Source organism: Petaurus breviceps, unplaced genomic scaffold, assembly GCF_028583685.1.
Source record: "Petaurus breviceps papuanus isolate PSGF00001 unplaced genomic scaffold, PetGlider_PUasm1.0 37, whole genome shotgun sequence".
NCBI classification, from domain to species: Eukaryota; Metazoa; Chordata; class Mammalia; order Diprotodontia; family Petauridae; genus Petaurus; species Petaurus breviceps.
Window position 1 is genome coordinate 21,253,098 of NW_027186296.1, and position 17,069 is coordinate 21,270,166.

General features: G+C 38.4%; 2 protein-coding genes across 5 annotated transcripts in view; both read right to left on the bottom strand.

The window, feature by feature from the left end:
* The window catches only part of MYO5C (myosin VC), a 153,261-nt gene extending 149,796 nt beyond the window's left edge, over positions 1 to 3,465 (bottom strand). The window contains exon 1 of the mRNA XM_069098065.1: positions 2,984 to 3,465. Within this exon, the coding sequence (XP_068954166.1) occupies positions 2,984 to 3,010 (27 nt within the window). The 5' untranslated portion in view covers positions 3,011 to 3,465. The remainder of the gene's footprint in view (positions 1 to 2,983) is intronic.
* A 4,345-nt stretch (positions 3,466 to 7,810) lies between these two features.
* MYO5A (myosin VA) overlaps positions 7,811 to 17,069 on the bottom strand; it is a 258,166-nt gene continuing 248,907 nt past the window's right edge. For all 4 annotated transcript variants that reach the window (XM_069098069.1, XM_069098068.1, XM_069098067.1 and 1 more), the window contains 2 exons: positions 14,935 to 15,015; positions 7,811 to 14,630 (listed from right to left, as the gene is read on the bottom strand). In XM_069098069.1, coding sequence (XP_068954170.1) covers positions 14,478 to 14,630; positions 14,935 to 15,015 — 234 coding nt within the window. In that variant the 3' untranslated portion in view covers positions 7,811 to 14,477. The remainder of the gene's footprint in view (positions 14,631 to 14,934; positions 15,016 to 17,069) is intronic.

Below are 17,069 nucleotides of genomic sequence, written 5' to 3' on the forward strand. Positions count from 1 at the left end.
GGTATACAAAGACAGAAGAGAAACTGTCCCTGATCTCAAGAAGCTAAGTAGGGCTTGTTTCATTCTTTGTACTTGTAGCCCCAGCAATGTAACACACTGGCACATAATAAGCTCTTGATAAGTTCATGTTAATTGATCCATGAAAACAGACCAAGAAGGGGGCAATCAGGGAGCAAGAAAACCAACACAGGAGAGAGTAATCAGTGTAAAATGCTGAGAGATCAAGAAGGATGAGGATCAAGAGAAGACTGTTGGATTGGACAATTAAGAAATAACTGGCAATGTTGGATCAAGCATTTTCTGTTGAGTGATAAGATTGGAAGCCAGACTGCAAAAGTTAACACGTGACTGAGACAGTCAGTGGAGAAAGCAAGTAGATCGCTTTATTTAGGAGTTTGGCTTTTTTTTTTTTTTTTAAGCAATCAGGGTTAAGTAACTTGCTCAAGGTTACACAGCCAGTTATTTCTAGGTGTGGTGCTGAGTATCTGAGCCTGGATTTGATCCAGGTCATCCCGACACTGGAGCCGGTGCTCTTACTTGCTGAGCCACCTGGCTGCCCCTAGGAGTTTGGCTTTGAAAGGGAGAGATACACCATGGTAGTTTAAGGGAAAGTAAGCCAGCAGACAATCATACAATTCTATACGTAAATATATTTTAAACGAACCAAATGGTGAGATACCGAGTCTTGTTGATTTTCCCTCCAACAGCATCTATCATGTGTGTCTCTGTCTTTCCCTTGACATGTCCACCTGGTTTAGAGGCTCATCAACTCTCATCTGAACTATGCCAACAGACTCCTAACCAATATTCTTGCTTGGAGGAGATTCCCCCCCCTTCTAGTCCATCTTCCACACAGCGGCAAAATGACATTCCTGAAACATGGGACTGATATATTACTTTCCTATCAAAACAAACTTCAGTGGTTCCCAATTATCTCTAAAATCAGATGCAGACTCTCATGTTTGGCATTTAAAACTATGTTAACAACCTACTCTCAAAAAGCACCTTTACAAGCTTACTATACATCACTCTCTTTCAGGAACTCCATACTCCTCATTCAACTGGCTAACTCCTTACATTTGGATACAATGGACAATTCCTTACACTTATGTCCCTTGTAAATGATATTCCAGCCCCCATCCCTGTGGCTTTGCATAGGCCTGTGCCTGAAATATATTCACTCCTCCCTCTTCGAATCTCCAACTCTTTTCCTAGTTCAGCTCAAGCACTATTTCTTGTAAGACCTTTCCTAACCCCCCTCTCTGCCATTAATGCCCTACAAAATTTTTCATGTATTTACTTATCCAAAGTATAATTTGTTTCATCAGATAAAATATATATTCCTTGAAGGAAGGGACTTATTTTTTTGCCTTTGTATCTCCAGAATATAGCCTATACTGTTGTTAAGTTGCTTAAGTCCTGTCAAGACCCTTGGTGAGCCCATTTGGGGTTTTCTTGGCAAAGATACTTGAATGGTTTGCTGTTCCCTTCTCCAGCTCATTTTACAGATGAGGAAACTGAGGTAAACAGGGTTAAGTGATTTGCCCAAGGTCACACTGCTAGTAAATGTCTGAGGCCATATTTTAACTCAAGATGAGTCTTCATTACTGTAGGCCCAGTGTTCTATCCACTGCACCATCAATGGACAATTCCTTACACTTATCTTAATATTATCTTCAGGGTTTTTAGATCTTTCAGGTGAAGACAGAATTAATATTTTATTCAAATAAGCAACTAAGCTAATCTCAGAAGCATTTCATTTCTTTTTTCATTAATAATTGAGAGGGTATTGACAGCTCTATGGAATGCCAAAACAGGTCTCATCCAATCTAGGAATGAAATTTTAAAAATTACCTCCAGGAGGCAAGGTTGTGAGACTAGTTTTCCTTTGACCCTTGATGTGCTGTTGCCTAGCAGCTGTGTTGCCTGTATTTCCTCCTCATATTCAGGCTCAGAGGCTTAAACTGAAGCTTTTAATGAAGTTCAATGTTACATGGTAAATCTTTAACAACCTGCTCTCCAAAAATGCAGGACACACTTTAGTTTAATTTTTTTTATTATTATTTTCTCTATCACTTTCTCAAGTCTAACTAATCAGCCAAACAATAACTCAAACCCTGATTTGCAGTTTCCCAAATGAAAACCAAACAAACCACTCACACTGAAATTTTAACAGTCAGTTCTAGTACAAGCTGATGCCAGCATATGTATGTGTCGTACAGATGTGTGTGCATGGGTGTGTATCTGTATTTATATCATATTTGTAAATATTTAAATTCCTGGTGGCTGACCTGTCCACTGCTGAGAAGAGGGAGTGAGGAGACACCACCAGAGGAAGGAACTTCCCCCGTTTGGAATGTAAGCTTTCTGAGGGCAGCTACTGTTACTCATTTTCACTTCATTGGCTTCTGTATCCCCAGCCTTACATTGTGCCTTGTATATACTAGGGATTTAAAAGGTTTATTGAATTTGACGAAAATCACGAGAAACGGCAGCAAGAACTTGACTGACACCAGGAGCACTTACAGAAGGGGATCCTCCTGGATGGGGAACTCCCAAGTGCCCGGGAGTCAGAAACTTCTCAGTGCGACTTCTTCAGCGGGCCTGCCACAAGCCCCACTTCGCCCCTGCAGTTCCCGGCTGACTTGCCCAACTTCTGCCAACCCTCCTTCTTCCTGGGCCGAGGCCTTGGGGTAAGCCCAGACCCCGGAGTTAACCCCGAGAGCCCGCAGATTCAAATTTGGTCTCGGGAGCCCTCGGTGGCGGAGGGGAAGGGTCCCAGAGGGGCAGATCCTGCCCCGGCACCCGGGTTCCAGGCTCTGAACACAACGGTTCCATATGGTCCATTGGCCTGGCCCCGCCCCGCCCCGCCTCTCCTGGCAGGTGCATTAGGTACAGTCAGCATTCGCGTTGGCCCAGAACTGATCTCGGATTAAAAACTCCCCCATTTTCCAACGCACCGCACCCCGTGCGCCCATCCTACCTGCGTGTACAGCTCAGCCACTGCCATGGGGCCTGCGGTCGAGTCCCGGAAAGCAGGCGCCCCCGAAACCGGAGCTGCGCTCCCCAGGGAGAGGGAAGGAGGAGGCGGAGGAGTTAGGAATCCGGTGTGTGGGGCAGCTGGAGGGCGGGAAGTCCGCAAGGGACCGGGGAGGTCCTAGCAGCAGCCGAGCGAGCCCGGGCGGAGCTCCTGGAGAGCGATTCCAGGGGGAGGAGGCGACGTGAGGAGTAAAGAGGGCGGGGCGCGAGCTTCCAGGTGCTCTGACTTATCGGACCTCGGTCTGAAAGTGGGCCTCTCCGAAGCAAAGTATGGGCAGAGAGCATCAGTCTATGTCAGAACGCCAGAGCAGCTACTAAGACTTTCCTGGCATCACTGAGCCCCAAAGTGGGAAAATTTGCGAGAAGCAGTTCTGTCCAGGTGTTCTGAGGAGTTTCTTGGGGGTAATAATAACAAAGAGTTGGCCAGGAGAGGAGGAAAAGGATCAAGACTAGCAAGAACTTCTGTTCCCTGGGATTTGTCCAAGCCTGGGGGCTGGGAAATTCTTCTTGCCTATGCGGCTGTGGGGAAAGTTAGGATGGGAGCCGAGCTCTCTCGGTCCTACGGGCTGAGGCAATGAGGTGGTGGAAAAACTTGAACTGGCAAAACCTCGAAGCACAAGTTCTACCCCAGCCCTCATTATAAACGTGGGAGAAACATCCCCCCCACCTATTATTGCGAAAAATCTTTAATCTTCTCTCAGCTCTTTACGTTTCCTTCCACTTTGCGGAAGGTTATTTGGAGGGCGAGTCCGTGGGCAAATAATAAAGTTTGTGAAGTCGTGGATGTGATTAAACATAATTTTACTGAATATCATTCTAAAACATTTGTTATTTGCTAAGTACTCACTGAAAAGATTGATATAGATGTAGTTTCTGCTCTCAATATTAAAAAAAGAATGCAGACAATCCATCTTAAAATAACTCAAAAATGCAAGAGTAGAAACATCTTGTAAGTGCAGTCATTTATGTAAGCCTTGGAAAAATTTATATCTAAATTAATCCTGGTTGCAAATTGTGTGCCTTTGAAGCCCAAATCAGTTTTTGCAGGCCATAAAAAAAGATACAACCTCATGTGGCCTTGTATGTTTTTCTGACTTAAGCCAAAGGCAGAAAAGCAGTATTCTTTGGTACAATGGAGATGCCAGGCATGACCCAGCAAGGGAAATCAAATAAGTATAACGGAGAAAGAACATAGGGTTGGATTTAGAAGACCTGGCCAAACACTTTGGTCTCTTTTAACCTAAGTGACCTTGAACAAATCACTTCACTTCTTTGTTACCTCATTTGTTTAAGAGAAAGCTGGACCCAAGGTCCCTTTGGTTCTAAAATTCTAGGTTCCTTAAAGCTATTGGAGACTATTCAGAAAGTAAGTTTTCTGTTTAATAAATTAACTGGTAACTGGTAATGTTATTGTGTAATGGCAGTAAAATGAAATGCTGGGGGCATTTGGGGACAGTCCAGCTTCTCCCCTTCTATCTACCTCTTTTCAGTACTGCTTCTGGATAAGAGGCATTATGATGGAGGAAGTCTCCTAATCCCAGTTCTATCCACTATTTTTTTCCCCAAAGTCTCCCAGACAATTTCAAAGTGACCTGTAATGGGAATGCAAATTTGGAAGATCTTTCCTGCCCCTAGGCTAAAATGCACCTGAAGCCTGGGGAGGGAGGCTTGTTTTTCAGTAGATACTTCTTGATTGGCCAGTGGGTCAATAAGGTTGTTACATTCTCTGAGCCAGGAGAAGGCTATATAAGCCCTGATGTGTAGCTTTGTTTTGGGACTCACTTTGAGAAGTGTTCTGTGATTTGATCTGAATTCTGGGAAGCCGTTGTTGAGAGTCCCCCGGCTTTGAAAAACCCAGATGCTGATTTGTTATGGATGTAATGGTTGGACAGTTTGGAAATCTGTCTGCTTGATCTGTTTCTGTCTTGATAATTCTGCCTGTATACTTTGAGGTTCGGGGTGCTGACCTTTTTCCCCTGAACAAGGTAAACGATATATGTCTGACTCATTAAAGTAAGCTTGTTAACCCATTTTGAGTTGCTTTCCTTTAATAAAGCAGATCCAAGAACCTGTGGTAGCTGCAAACCCTGAGGACGCTTGGGGTGCTTGCCGCTACATGACCCAGGCAGGCTGATGGGGTATGACAGCAATTAAAAAGAATTTCAAGCCATTATTCAGATAAGAGCTTAAGACTGATACCTAGAGAAGCAGTATATTAAAAAAAAAAAAAAAGAAACCCAAAGAGTTCTGAGATAAATGTTTAGACTCCTGTAGTTAACTGAATTGCAGGAGCTAAAGTAGTTTGAGGCTCTGAGCTAAATCAATAGAATATTTCCAGGTGATGCACATTCCTAGCAGCAGCAGCTTAGTGGAGAAGAAACTCATCACAGATGGTAGTTAGCAGCTCAGCTAAGAGGAAACCGTCAGGACAGAAAAAGGAATACAATGTCTAAGGTAGAGGAGCAGCTTCGAATAGTAAATTGCTACAAAATAGAGCTGGGAGAAAAGTCCCAGCGGGGGTGGTAGGAAACTAGAAGACTGTAATCCTTTGCTTGAGGATTTCCACCCCACCCCTTCTTATTCTTTGTTATTTGACCTTAATTAAGCACTTTGCTAATTTAGGCTTGGATCCTTAGCTATTGATAATTATTGGTGGGGGCTTATATTTGCATAGTAATGATTATATGAAAATATCTCCCACTAAAATTCGGGATGGTGATCTCTGCCTGCCACCAGTCATATTTTTGTCTATTCAAACTAGTGACTTCATTATGTACTCTATTCAGCTTTTTTCCAGACGTAGTTTTCCCTGTTAACTCTCTTCTCAATCACTTATTTTTTAAACTTTTTAATTTTTTAAGAATAAATTATTTATTTTTAACATTCATTTAAAAAAAATTTTGAGTTCTGAATCTCTACCTCCCCCACCCATTGAGAAGGCAAGAAATGTGATATCAATTATACATGTGAAATCATGCAAAACATATTTACATATTAGCTGTGTTGCAGTGGTGGGGAAAGCAAGAAAAATAAAGTGAAAAAATTAGGCTTCAATCTGTACTCAGGCTCTATCAATTCTCTCTCAGGAGGTGGATGGCATTTTTCATTGTAAGTCTTTTGAAACTGTCTTGGATCACTGTGCTGATCAGAATAGCCAACTTACTCACAGTTGATCATTGTACAAAATTGTTGTTCTGCTCACCTCTCTCTGTATCAGATCATGTAAGCCTTCTCAGGTTTTTCTGAAAGCTTTCTGTTTGTCATTTCTTATAGCATATTAATATTCCATCACTTTCATATGCCACCACTTGTTCAGTCATTCCCCAATTGATAGGCACCCTCTCAATTTCCAATTTTTTGTCACCACAGAAAAGAGCTGCTATAAATATTTTTTTGTACGTATACTTCCTTTCTCCTAGACCCTTTGAGATACAGACCTAGTCATGGTATTGCTGGGTCAAAGGGTATATATGGTTTTATAACCCTTTGGGCATGGTTCCAAATTGCTCTCCAGAATAGCTGGACCAGTTCACAACTCCACCAACAGCATGTTAGTGTACCAATTTTTCCACATCCTCTCCAACATTTGCCATTTTCCTTTTCTGTCACGTCAATCTGATAGGGGTGAAAGGGTACCTCAGAGTTGTTTTAATTTGCATTTCTCTAATTAATACTGATTTAGAGAATTTTTTCATGTGTCTGTAGGTAACTTTGATTTCTTCATCTAAAAACTGCCTATTAATATCATTTGGGCATTTATTAATAGGGGAATGGCTTTTGTTTTTATAAATCTGATTCAGTTCCCTATATATTTGAGAAATGAGACCTTTACCAGAGAAACTTGTAGTAATTTCCCCCCTCAGTTTCCTACTTTCCTTCTCATCTTGACTATAAAGTTTTTGCATAAACAAAACCAATGCAGCCAAGATTAGAAAGAAAGCAGGAAAATGGGGGAAAATTTTATAGCAAATTTCTCTGATAAGGGCATTTCTTAAATATATAGGGAACTGAGTCAAATTTATACAAACATGAGTCAATCATTTTTAAATGCCCTAGTAATCAGCTCTGAGAATGCCCAGTCTCAATTCCAGAAAAATACCCATTTCCCCCCATGTTTAGATTCTTATTTGTCAGTTACCTCATGGTAAGAAAAGAAAAAGCCACTGGAGCACAAGTTAAATTCAATTCTAGTCACGAAACATTTTTTCACTGCCTTTGCTAGACGACTTTATCACAGGTTTTTTAAAAGTCTATATAGCTATCAGTTCCTTTATTTATATGTATATCATTCAAAGAAATCCAATAAATTAAACAAGCTTGATTTCCCCTGACAGAAACTATGTTGCTCTTCCCTTCACAGGATATTTTTGTCAGAATATTTGGTTATCTTGTCCTTTATTCACAACACACACACACATACACACATCCCTCCACAAAATCCTTCTGCAATGACAGCTGGCATTCTCCGATGACTATGGCATGGAAATGATTCTGGGCTCTAAAGTACATTTTAAGGGAGCATGAGCTGATATATCCTACCATTCAGGGAAAACTTCAAGTATAATCCTAGAAATAGACTTCAGAATATCAACCTAGCTAAGCAAGGAAAAGCTCATCACCAATAGGCTGGACTCTGGATGATGAATTCTTTGATTATGATCCCTCACATTGGTAGTGAAACTCATTAGCAGAGTCCCATTTGAACACTTCCCATGAAGAAGAGTAACATTTGTAATTGGCTAGGTCTTCTCTAAAGCAAATTTTTAAAACATTCTCTTTGTGTACTCATAGAAAGACAAACAAACATATCTGTATCTTTATTTGAACAATTTTTTTCTACGGTAACTAGGAATACAGTGTTTTATGATGCACACATGGACTAAGTACAACATCAGACAACTACAATAGCTTAGAGCATATATGTCATTTTGATATTGTTTTGGTTTTCATCTAAGTACTATAGTGATATCCAATGAAAACCCATTTTTCAAAGGCCCTTGGTTGAAATGAGGTGAATTATCAACTTTCCTTTTAAAAAAAAAATCAATTCTTATGTATTATACGAAATGTCTTCAGTTTCAAATTGGAATTAAATGATAATGACCATCAGCTTCTTGGCACTACTATTTTCTCTTTAATGGAATGAATGTTTCAAAGATGATATCTATCACATCTCACATATAACACAAATTAGGACAACCCCTTTAAATTCAATAGGGTAGAATCTTTGATGAAACAGAACAATATCTGTAAAACAGCTGTTAAAAGATGCACAATTCTAAGCATCTCAGTAAAACAGCCACTGAAGCACAAGTTAAATTCAATCAACTAATTATTGTGTAACACATTTTGAGCCATTATAAATTTTAAGGGGGAAACCTACAATTTAATATTGTCTCAGTATTCTAACAAAAACAACTTTACCAGTAGCCACATATTATGACATCTGATACATGTCTACATCATGTGAGAATATTTATCTTTCAAGAAAGTAAGTAAATATTTTGAAAGTTCACATTAAACAGAGCTGAAATTTAGCCCTAAAGTTACACATATGTGGTAATTTCGAATTCATTTTTAGAAATTCTTGCCTCTGAAAAATGCATGTAAAAATACTGACCTGCCAAGCATTGTATAAATTATAAAATACGCAAATTTCAACTTAAAAAACATTGTTCTTCAAAATATACCAAGCAACACTGTGTGTTATAAAAGAAATGACAGTTAATCTTGGAATCCAACAATGATACCTACAAAGTTAAACCACAATTTTCATATGTGTGAAAATTACAAAACAAACATTAAAAAATCACAAAAATATATTTTGGCAGATATTTTCATTCAGCATTTCTCAGTTCTTGACCTACAGGGAATAGATATTGTTAATTTTAAGTTAAAAATTTTTGATATCATAATAATGGGTGAAAAATATCCTTTCCAGCACTGTATTTACCTGCATTTAATCAACCAACAGACAAGGGTTAAAAAAAGTAAAATAAATACACATTAAAGGTTTAAAAGCATTGTATACTTGAACATCATGATGTGATGCTTATTGGTAGATGAAAAATTTAACTATAATCAAGAGTCTTTGTCCTATCTCCGTAATTCTCTGATGTGTTCATTGCCTGGTTTGGGCACCATCTTTGAGCTGATACTTCATTGGCTCAGATTGCTTCTCTACCACAATTGATACTCTTGTTCATAGTCTACAGAAGATGTCAGTAAGGATGAAGGGAAGGGAGGATGAAAGAAGAAAAGGAGAAAGGAAGGAAGGGATAACTGGCAGGATATTAGGGAACCACACTGGCTTCCTCAAGTAAAGAAAACATACACACATACACATATATACACACACAAATGAGAAAAAGGCCTCAATAACTTCCCTTGACAGGGCCATCCTCCTAGAGAAACAGTAGCAGGGAATTTAAGGAAGCTCTGTAAGGGAAAATAGCAGAAGTGGGCTCCATAGCCCAGCCCAATAAATTATGCATATCCACAACCCTACCCTACATAAATATATAGCCAGATAGATATATGGAGTTCTCTTATGCACATTCATCCTTAGATAAACTTTCACCCCCATAAGAAGCTACTACCCAAAGAAATGCTGCATTGACTGGCTAGATGGTAGTACCTCTAATTAGATGCATGTTCATAGTCTGACCATTGGCTATTCTTCAGATGCTGCCTCCATGGTCTACCACTTTACCCCGGGCCCCAAAGCTACCACTGATGACTACTATTGTAGGAGTCTTACTGGACCCTATTAACCAAGGTCCAGCATCATTCTAAGACCACTGCAAATGTCTACTGGAAGGCTTTGAATTGGTACTTGAGAAATGGACTGCTTTCACTCTAACAAGCCTTCAATCCAGGGCCATTTTTGATCCTGGTTCTCTCTATAGCTAATTACTGCTTAATACAGGATTGTTTTGCACAAGATGAAGTTGAGTGTTAACATGGAGCATTAAACTATCACACAAGTCAAATTCTATTACAACATATATCCTTATAATAAAAGCTACTCTAACAAAAATGTAACTAGCCAAGAACTTTGATCTCATTCTAACAAATAATTCATATATCATCCATATAAAGCATTTAACACATGCTTTCTTCCAGTTCTCATTACCATAATGGGAAAAAAAATCTAATAGTGGATTGTGTGACACAATTGGCCTTGGTACAGGGACTTTCTTTCCCTATTGCCACCCCATAGCCTAAAATGCTCTCTCGAAATTCTAGCAGTCTTCAAGGCCTAGCTCAAGAACTGTCTCCTAGAGGCCTTTCTTGATTTTCTCCCCATCCCCAGATATTAGTGGTCTCCATTCTCCTACCAATAACCTTGTGTTTACTTATCTGCAACTGAGTAAATATTTTATCATTGGGTAAAATGTGAGCTCCTCAAGAACAGGGTAACTATAATTTCGCCTTTTATCCCCAACACTTTAGCATAGTGCCTGGCTTTTAGTGGGTTCTTAATAAATGCTTACTGAATTAAGAGAAATCATAATAGAAATATATTCAAAATCACCAGTGAAGAGATCTCCTAATTTTCCTCTTCCCCCACTGCTTATTTATGGCTTAGTGTAAAACAAACTGCTCTTGGAATCCAAAGACCTGGGTTCTTAATCCTGGTTCTGTCCTTGACTGTGTGTGACCTTAATTAGTAAATCACTCCACTGCCTTTTCTTTAGCTGGTAAGAATCAAATTTCATGTGAAAAAATTTTTTTGAAAACTATAAAGCACTTTACAAATATGTATCATATTTTTCTATTTCTCTCACCTAGGGAATTTTTAGAGAAATCACTCTTTAGTAAGTCTGAACTTGTCTTTCTTCCATGGCATTTTCTGCTTTCCTACTTCCATGGTAGTTCAAGCCACCCCAAGGATCATCAGTCAATAGGTAGGCAGTAAGAGGAAAAGTGAACATCTCCCTATTGGGACATCTGAGAAGGACTTTTGTCAATGTCTTTGGCCTAGAGATATGAGAGCCTGGAGAGGGAAGTGACAGTAATTTATAAGAAAATTCCCTTGTTGTTGATCCCTGTGGCAATGAGAAGCTGTGGGGCATTGGGAATAGGATATCTAGCTATAATGATTAGAACAAAATTCCAGGACAACAAAGCATTTTTATGCCCCATTTCCCAGAGTTTGCTGAAAAATGATTTGACCTATAGTCAACTCTCAAATATTCACCATAATGAAGTAAAATAATTACCAAATGGCAAATATTTTGTAAATCATTTACACTTAGGTCTGTACCTTTAACTTAAAATGTAGGTATTTTAGTGTTTTTAGAATTAAAAAAAAATAACTGTTAAGACCTTATCCAAGAGGAGTTAGGAAAACTGCTAAGCATTCACATCAGCCCTATACTTTCCACTGTCTTCTGGGTAATGAGCAGCATCACTTCTCAGACTGACAGGCGTGACTAGCTTAAAGCAGAGTTGCATGTACTTTTTCTCAATTTTCCAGCTTTATAGCACACATCATACTTGAGATGGGGGAGATAATGAATTTTTTTTTAGTTTAAAAGGTCTTCTCTTGTAGTTACTATTGAACTAACAGGCTTCATACAGGAGCGACAGTACAGAAAGGGATAGTATCAAAGGATTTAGTTAAGTGATAATACACAGGAAAAGATTTGCTTGAAGGTATGTCATGTAGATTTCAAAGATAAATTAACAATCAAGGAGTCATAGTGATAATCTAGCTGAAGTGGTATTTTAAATTCGTTTTTCACTTAAGAACACCCAAACTGAAGACAAATGACATTTTTATAAAGTACCGAAATTAAGCTAGCCAGGAACACAGAGTCAGATTATGTGCTGGGGAGAAATTTGCCTTGTCAAAGAGTGCAGTTAGTTCCTTATGTATTGCTAGGCAACCTGAAGCATCAGGTCATGGAATCACATGTCTTGGGACTGTCTATATGCTGTATGCATATGCATTTATGTAAATCATTTTGGGGATTGTCTTTAAGAAGATTCTCCCTACACCATACCATATCTTCAAGCAAATGTTTATCTAAATTCTTGTTGACATCAAGTAAGCTCCCTTACATTCTCTCTATTCTCATTCCTGATGAAGACTGTAGCCTCAATTTCAAAACTCATTTAAAAATTGATGCATACTGGTCTGTCCAGCAGATGGCAAACTGACTTCATAAGTTAAATTTCAAAAGTCCATTATGAGCGTCAGAGAAATTTTTTTTAAAATCTGGAAGAGACCTTAAAACATCATCTAGAGATGAAACATCCAACTGGTGGCCTGCCTGAGCCTACTCCAGGGGGCCCAGCTGAAATTTTTAGTCCCCAATTTTTTTTTAACTTAAGAAAAGAGTAGGTAGTGCTGAATCACCTGTCTGCTCCTACCCTTGTATAACTGATGGCAGCCATGTAAATGCTAGAAGGATGGGATCAATTAGTAATTTTCATTGCAACGATTTCATATGGTTGATACACTCATAGGTTTCTATCATACAGACAAATATCAAGGCCCTTGATCTACACCAACCCTCTCACTTTATAGATGAGGAGGCTAAGGTCTGGTAGATTACATGACTACAGTACAGTATTTTTCTTTTCATAATAAACTTTGTCATTAAATTGAAAATGTTCATTTTCTAATATTTCACATTATACTTCAACAATATAGGTAATCTTATAAGAGAATCTAAGTTATGTCATTTGACCACAAAATACTACTTGAGAGTAGAGCTTGTGGTGAAATCCTGAAGATTTGGTTTTATACATCTCAAAATGAGAATTTAATTTTACTAAATGATCTGAGAAAAAAAAATCCTGGAGAGGATCCCAATTAGAATTACAGCATTAAACTTATCCCTTATAGAGGGGCAGCTAGGTGGCACAGTGAGTAAAGTGCTGACCCCAGAGTCAAGAGGACCCGAGTTCAGTTCCGGCCTCAGACACTTAACACCCACACAAAAAAAACTAGCCCTGTAACCTTGGGCAAGTTACTTAACCCCAATTGCCCTCCAAAAGGCAAAAAAAACCCCAAAACCTTATCCTTATAGATTTTGGTATTGTGAACAAAATCCTTTGCAAAATTTAACAACATCCAACTTCCAAGCATGATGCCGTCTCAAGTATCCAGGGATACCTGACAGCAGATGTTGTGGTTGCAAAGGTTGAGAGTAATTAAATATTTATTGTACATTTTCTTATTTTCAATTCATAGACTAATCTGTCCCAAAACAATCATGCAAATCTGAATCATGATTACATTCCAACTTTCTTTTCTACATACCTGACTGAGATTACATGTGGGGGAAATGAACCAAAGAAACTCACACCTAATGTTAAAAACATGCACTGTAGGATCTCATTCAACAACTAAAACCAGACCCTTTACAGAAGACTTAAGTGATATTGACCCAGCAAAAACATTATATATGTGTGTGTATACATACATATATATACTTGTTTATTTATACACATAAGTACATATATGTACATATATATGCACACACACAAAATTCTGAATAAATAAAACAAATCATTTTATTAATCCTACCCTCTACATATCAAATATTTTAATAAGACTCATTAAACAAAAATTATTCTATTACTTCCAGTGTGCTACTTGTGCTTGGTTACCATTTTCTTGTGAGCTGTTATTTGTTGACAATTGCATATGATCCAGTTAGAATAATGGACTGTATTGGATTGTAAACAAAGCTGATAAAAGAGAATATTATTACTGTAGTGCCTAAGAAGAATACTGTTTACATTTAAAAGAACACCATAAGCAGCAACAGTTTGAAATGCCTGGTAAACTACGGTACAAACCAGTGAATACCTACGCTATACAGTAAAACCAAGAATCTCTTGACACCTCACACTTTATATTATAGTGACATGATCACAAATAAGGAAGTTATTTGAAAAATTACTTTATAGATGGCCAGTTTATTTCTCCATTCCAGTTTGACAAGTTATAAACATAATCGGTGCCTAAATTACTATGTAGTTAACTATGGTTTCTTTTTCTTTCCAGTCTTCCATTTAGCCTGGAGGTGGTCCTCTTTGCTCCCTATCAACAACTCACACACGGAATAAATGTTAGTTTATGCTATTTAAATGAGGTGCTAAGGATTTAAAATGGATTCTGGAAGCTGAGGACTCTGTTTCTTTTTCACTATCCACCTGTAATCCAGCTCTGGATGCCTAAAAGGTTGAATATGAAAATGTTAACTCTGAAAGTGATGTGTCATATTAGAACATGCTTTTCTATCCAGGGCAGTCCAGGTATTCTAAAGAGATTTCCAGTTATCCACCTATAGTTTGGGAAATACGCAGGATTTTTTCTTTTTTAAAAATGTGTTTTCCATAGCTCACTGGAAATAATGGGTTCTTATTTCAAGCAATAAACTATTGTCAGCAGCATCTGCCTATGGATGTGTCCTGGTTCAGACTCTTGCAATGAAGCCTAGCCCCAGGCTGGTTGGGATCTGAATGGTTTCTAGTGCAAGGGAGGATGGGTTGAAAGGGAAAGTAACAGGGAAGATATGTTTTGCATCCATGAGCAGCTGAGGAGAGTCTTTCCTGTCTCGTAAACGCATCTAGAAAAAAGAAAAGATAAGAAACAGGTCATGGAGCTACAAAAGCTTATTTGATTAAAAGATTAACAAAATTACTTGTAAAAGTACCAATTTTTATCTTATTATACAATTGTCCTCAAGTTTTAAAAATCAGTTCATTTCTCTAGATATATGCAGACTTTAAACAAATCACCAACAAATAGTGACATGCAAAATTCAAAGAAAATCAAAACAAAGAGAATAGAGGGAAATTAAATTAACCATTTGAAAGAAAAAATCAGCAAGCTAACAAAACAATGGAGAAAATGAAAACCCAGCATCTTACCTGTATAGTACGTATAAAGGATACAGAGACTCTTTCTTCAAATTCATTAACTGGAGTATACAAATTCAAAACTTTTACAATCTAGAAGAAAAGTATTGTTTTCAGCTCATTATTAAATAAATAATAGTGTATCTACACTCTAGCTAAAACACAGTGTTTGGTCCAATAAAAAATACACATATACCAACAAATGTTTGTCTGTTCTTCAATCACAAATTTAAAATAAAATAGTAATTGTAAATGATCAATGTGGATAACTGCAATGTGCAATAGAGGAATTAACAGGAATTACATATTTCTAATAAGTAATTAGAGAGAGCCCACATACTTTAAAAAATAAAGAAAATTATAGTGATGGAAAGCTTAAAATTATATTAAATTGTTTTAATTAGAAAGGAGACTTGTGGTTTTTCCTATGGAAATTACAGAAATAATTTCATGGAATGATTTGATCTGTATGAGGCAGCATGGTATAGTACAAAGAACACTAGACTTAGAAGACCTAACTTTGAATTCCAAATCTGCCACAGAATGATCTTTGGCACATCAGTGTCCTTATCTGTAAAATGGGCTACTATCTACCCAATATATTCATTTCACCTTTTCAATAACCTTTCCTGTGAAAGCACTTAGAAAATATAAAGTGCTATCTATCTGTCTACCTACTGAAATTATAAAGATGATGAATGGACAGACTGAAGTTCGAAAAGTGCTGTTTAGTGGGGTGGCCAGGTAGCACAGCAAGTAAGAGCACCGGCCCCAGAGTTGGGATGACCTGGGATTGAATCCGGGCTCAGATACTTAGCACCACACCCAGAAAAAACTGGCTGTGTAACCTTCAGCAAGTTACTTAACCCCAATTGCTTAATAAAAGAAAAAAAAAAGAAAAGTGCTGTTTGGAAGCAAGGACAAATGGCATGTTAGAGGTCTGTGGGCTAGATGTCTGTTCAAGTTTGAGGATGATGGGGAGAAGGGAATAAGCATTTATGAAGCATCTACTATGGGCCAGTCACTCTGCTAAGCACTTTACAAATATTATCTCAGTTGACCCTTACAACAGCCCTGTGAGGTAGGTGCTGATATTATCCCCATTTTACAGTTTAAAAAAAACCCTGAGGCAAACAGAGGTTAATAACTTGCCTAAGGGCACAAACAAAACTATTAAGTGTCTGAGGCTGGGTTTAAACTCAGCTTTTCCTGACTCTCATCTCACTGTAACACCTAGCTGCCTTGATGACACCAAACTGAAAGGAGTTAGAATTTTAAAAAATAATAATAATCTAACCATAAGTGACTAATAAGGGCTTAAGAAGCAAAAGAAAGAAAGAAATGTGCCTTGATTAACATAATTTTTTTAGGTGGGGGGATGCTATCCAGACCTGTATTTCATTCAAGTAGGGAGCTTCCACTATGGAAATCATTTACCAATGCAAACCAGAAACTCACCCGTCTCTCATTTTCTCTGACAGATGCCTGGGACACTGAGAGCATTAGGACCTTGTTTATGGTCAAAGAACTAGTCTGAGCCAGGTGCAGGAACTGAGCAGATGCTTTTCTCAGGCCAGCTTTGTAGCCACCATAGAACTGATCTATTCATTAAAAAGTTGGGGGGCAGCCAGGTAGCACAGCGAGTAAGAGCACCGGCTCCAGTGTCAGAATGACCTGGAGATCGAATCCCGGGCTCAGACACTCAGCACCACACCCAGAAATAACTGGCTGTGTAACCTTGAGCAAGTTACTTAACCCCAATTGCTTAAAAAAAAAAAAAGTTGGCCATAGGGGTGGCTAGGTGGCGCAGTGAATAGAGCACCAGCCCTGAAGTCAGGAGGACCTAAGTTCAAATCCAGCCTCAGACACTTAACACACTTACTACCATGTGACTTTGGGCAAGTCACTTAACCCCAATTGCCCTCCAAAAAAAAAGTTGGCTATAAAACAAATTTCTATAAATTCAATTAGATTTTCCCATAGGCTTCAAAGCAAGAAAAAAAAAGGGGGGGCTTATGTAAAACAGGAGCTTAGCATGAGGATAACTGGCACTCTGCCTATCTCCCAGGGTTTTTGTGAGAATCAAGTGAGAGACTACATGTGAAAATGCTTCGTGATCATTAAGTATATGTTGTTTATCTATAAAT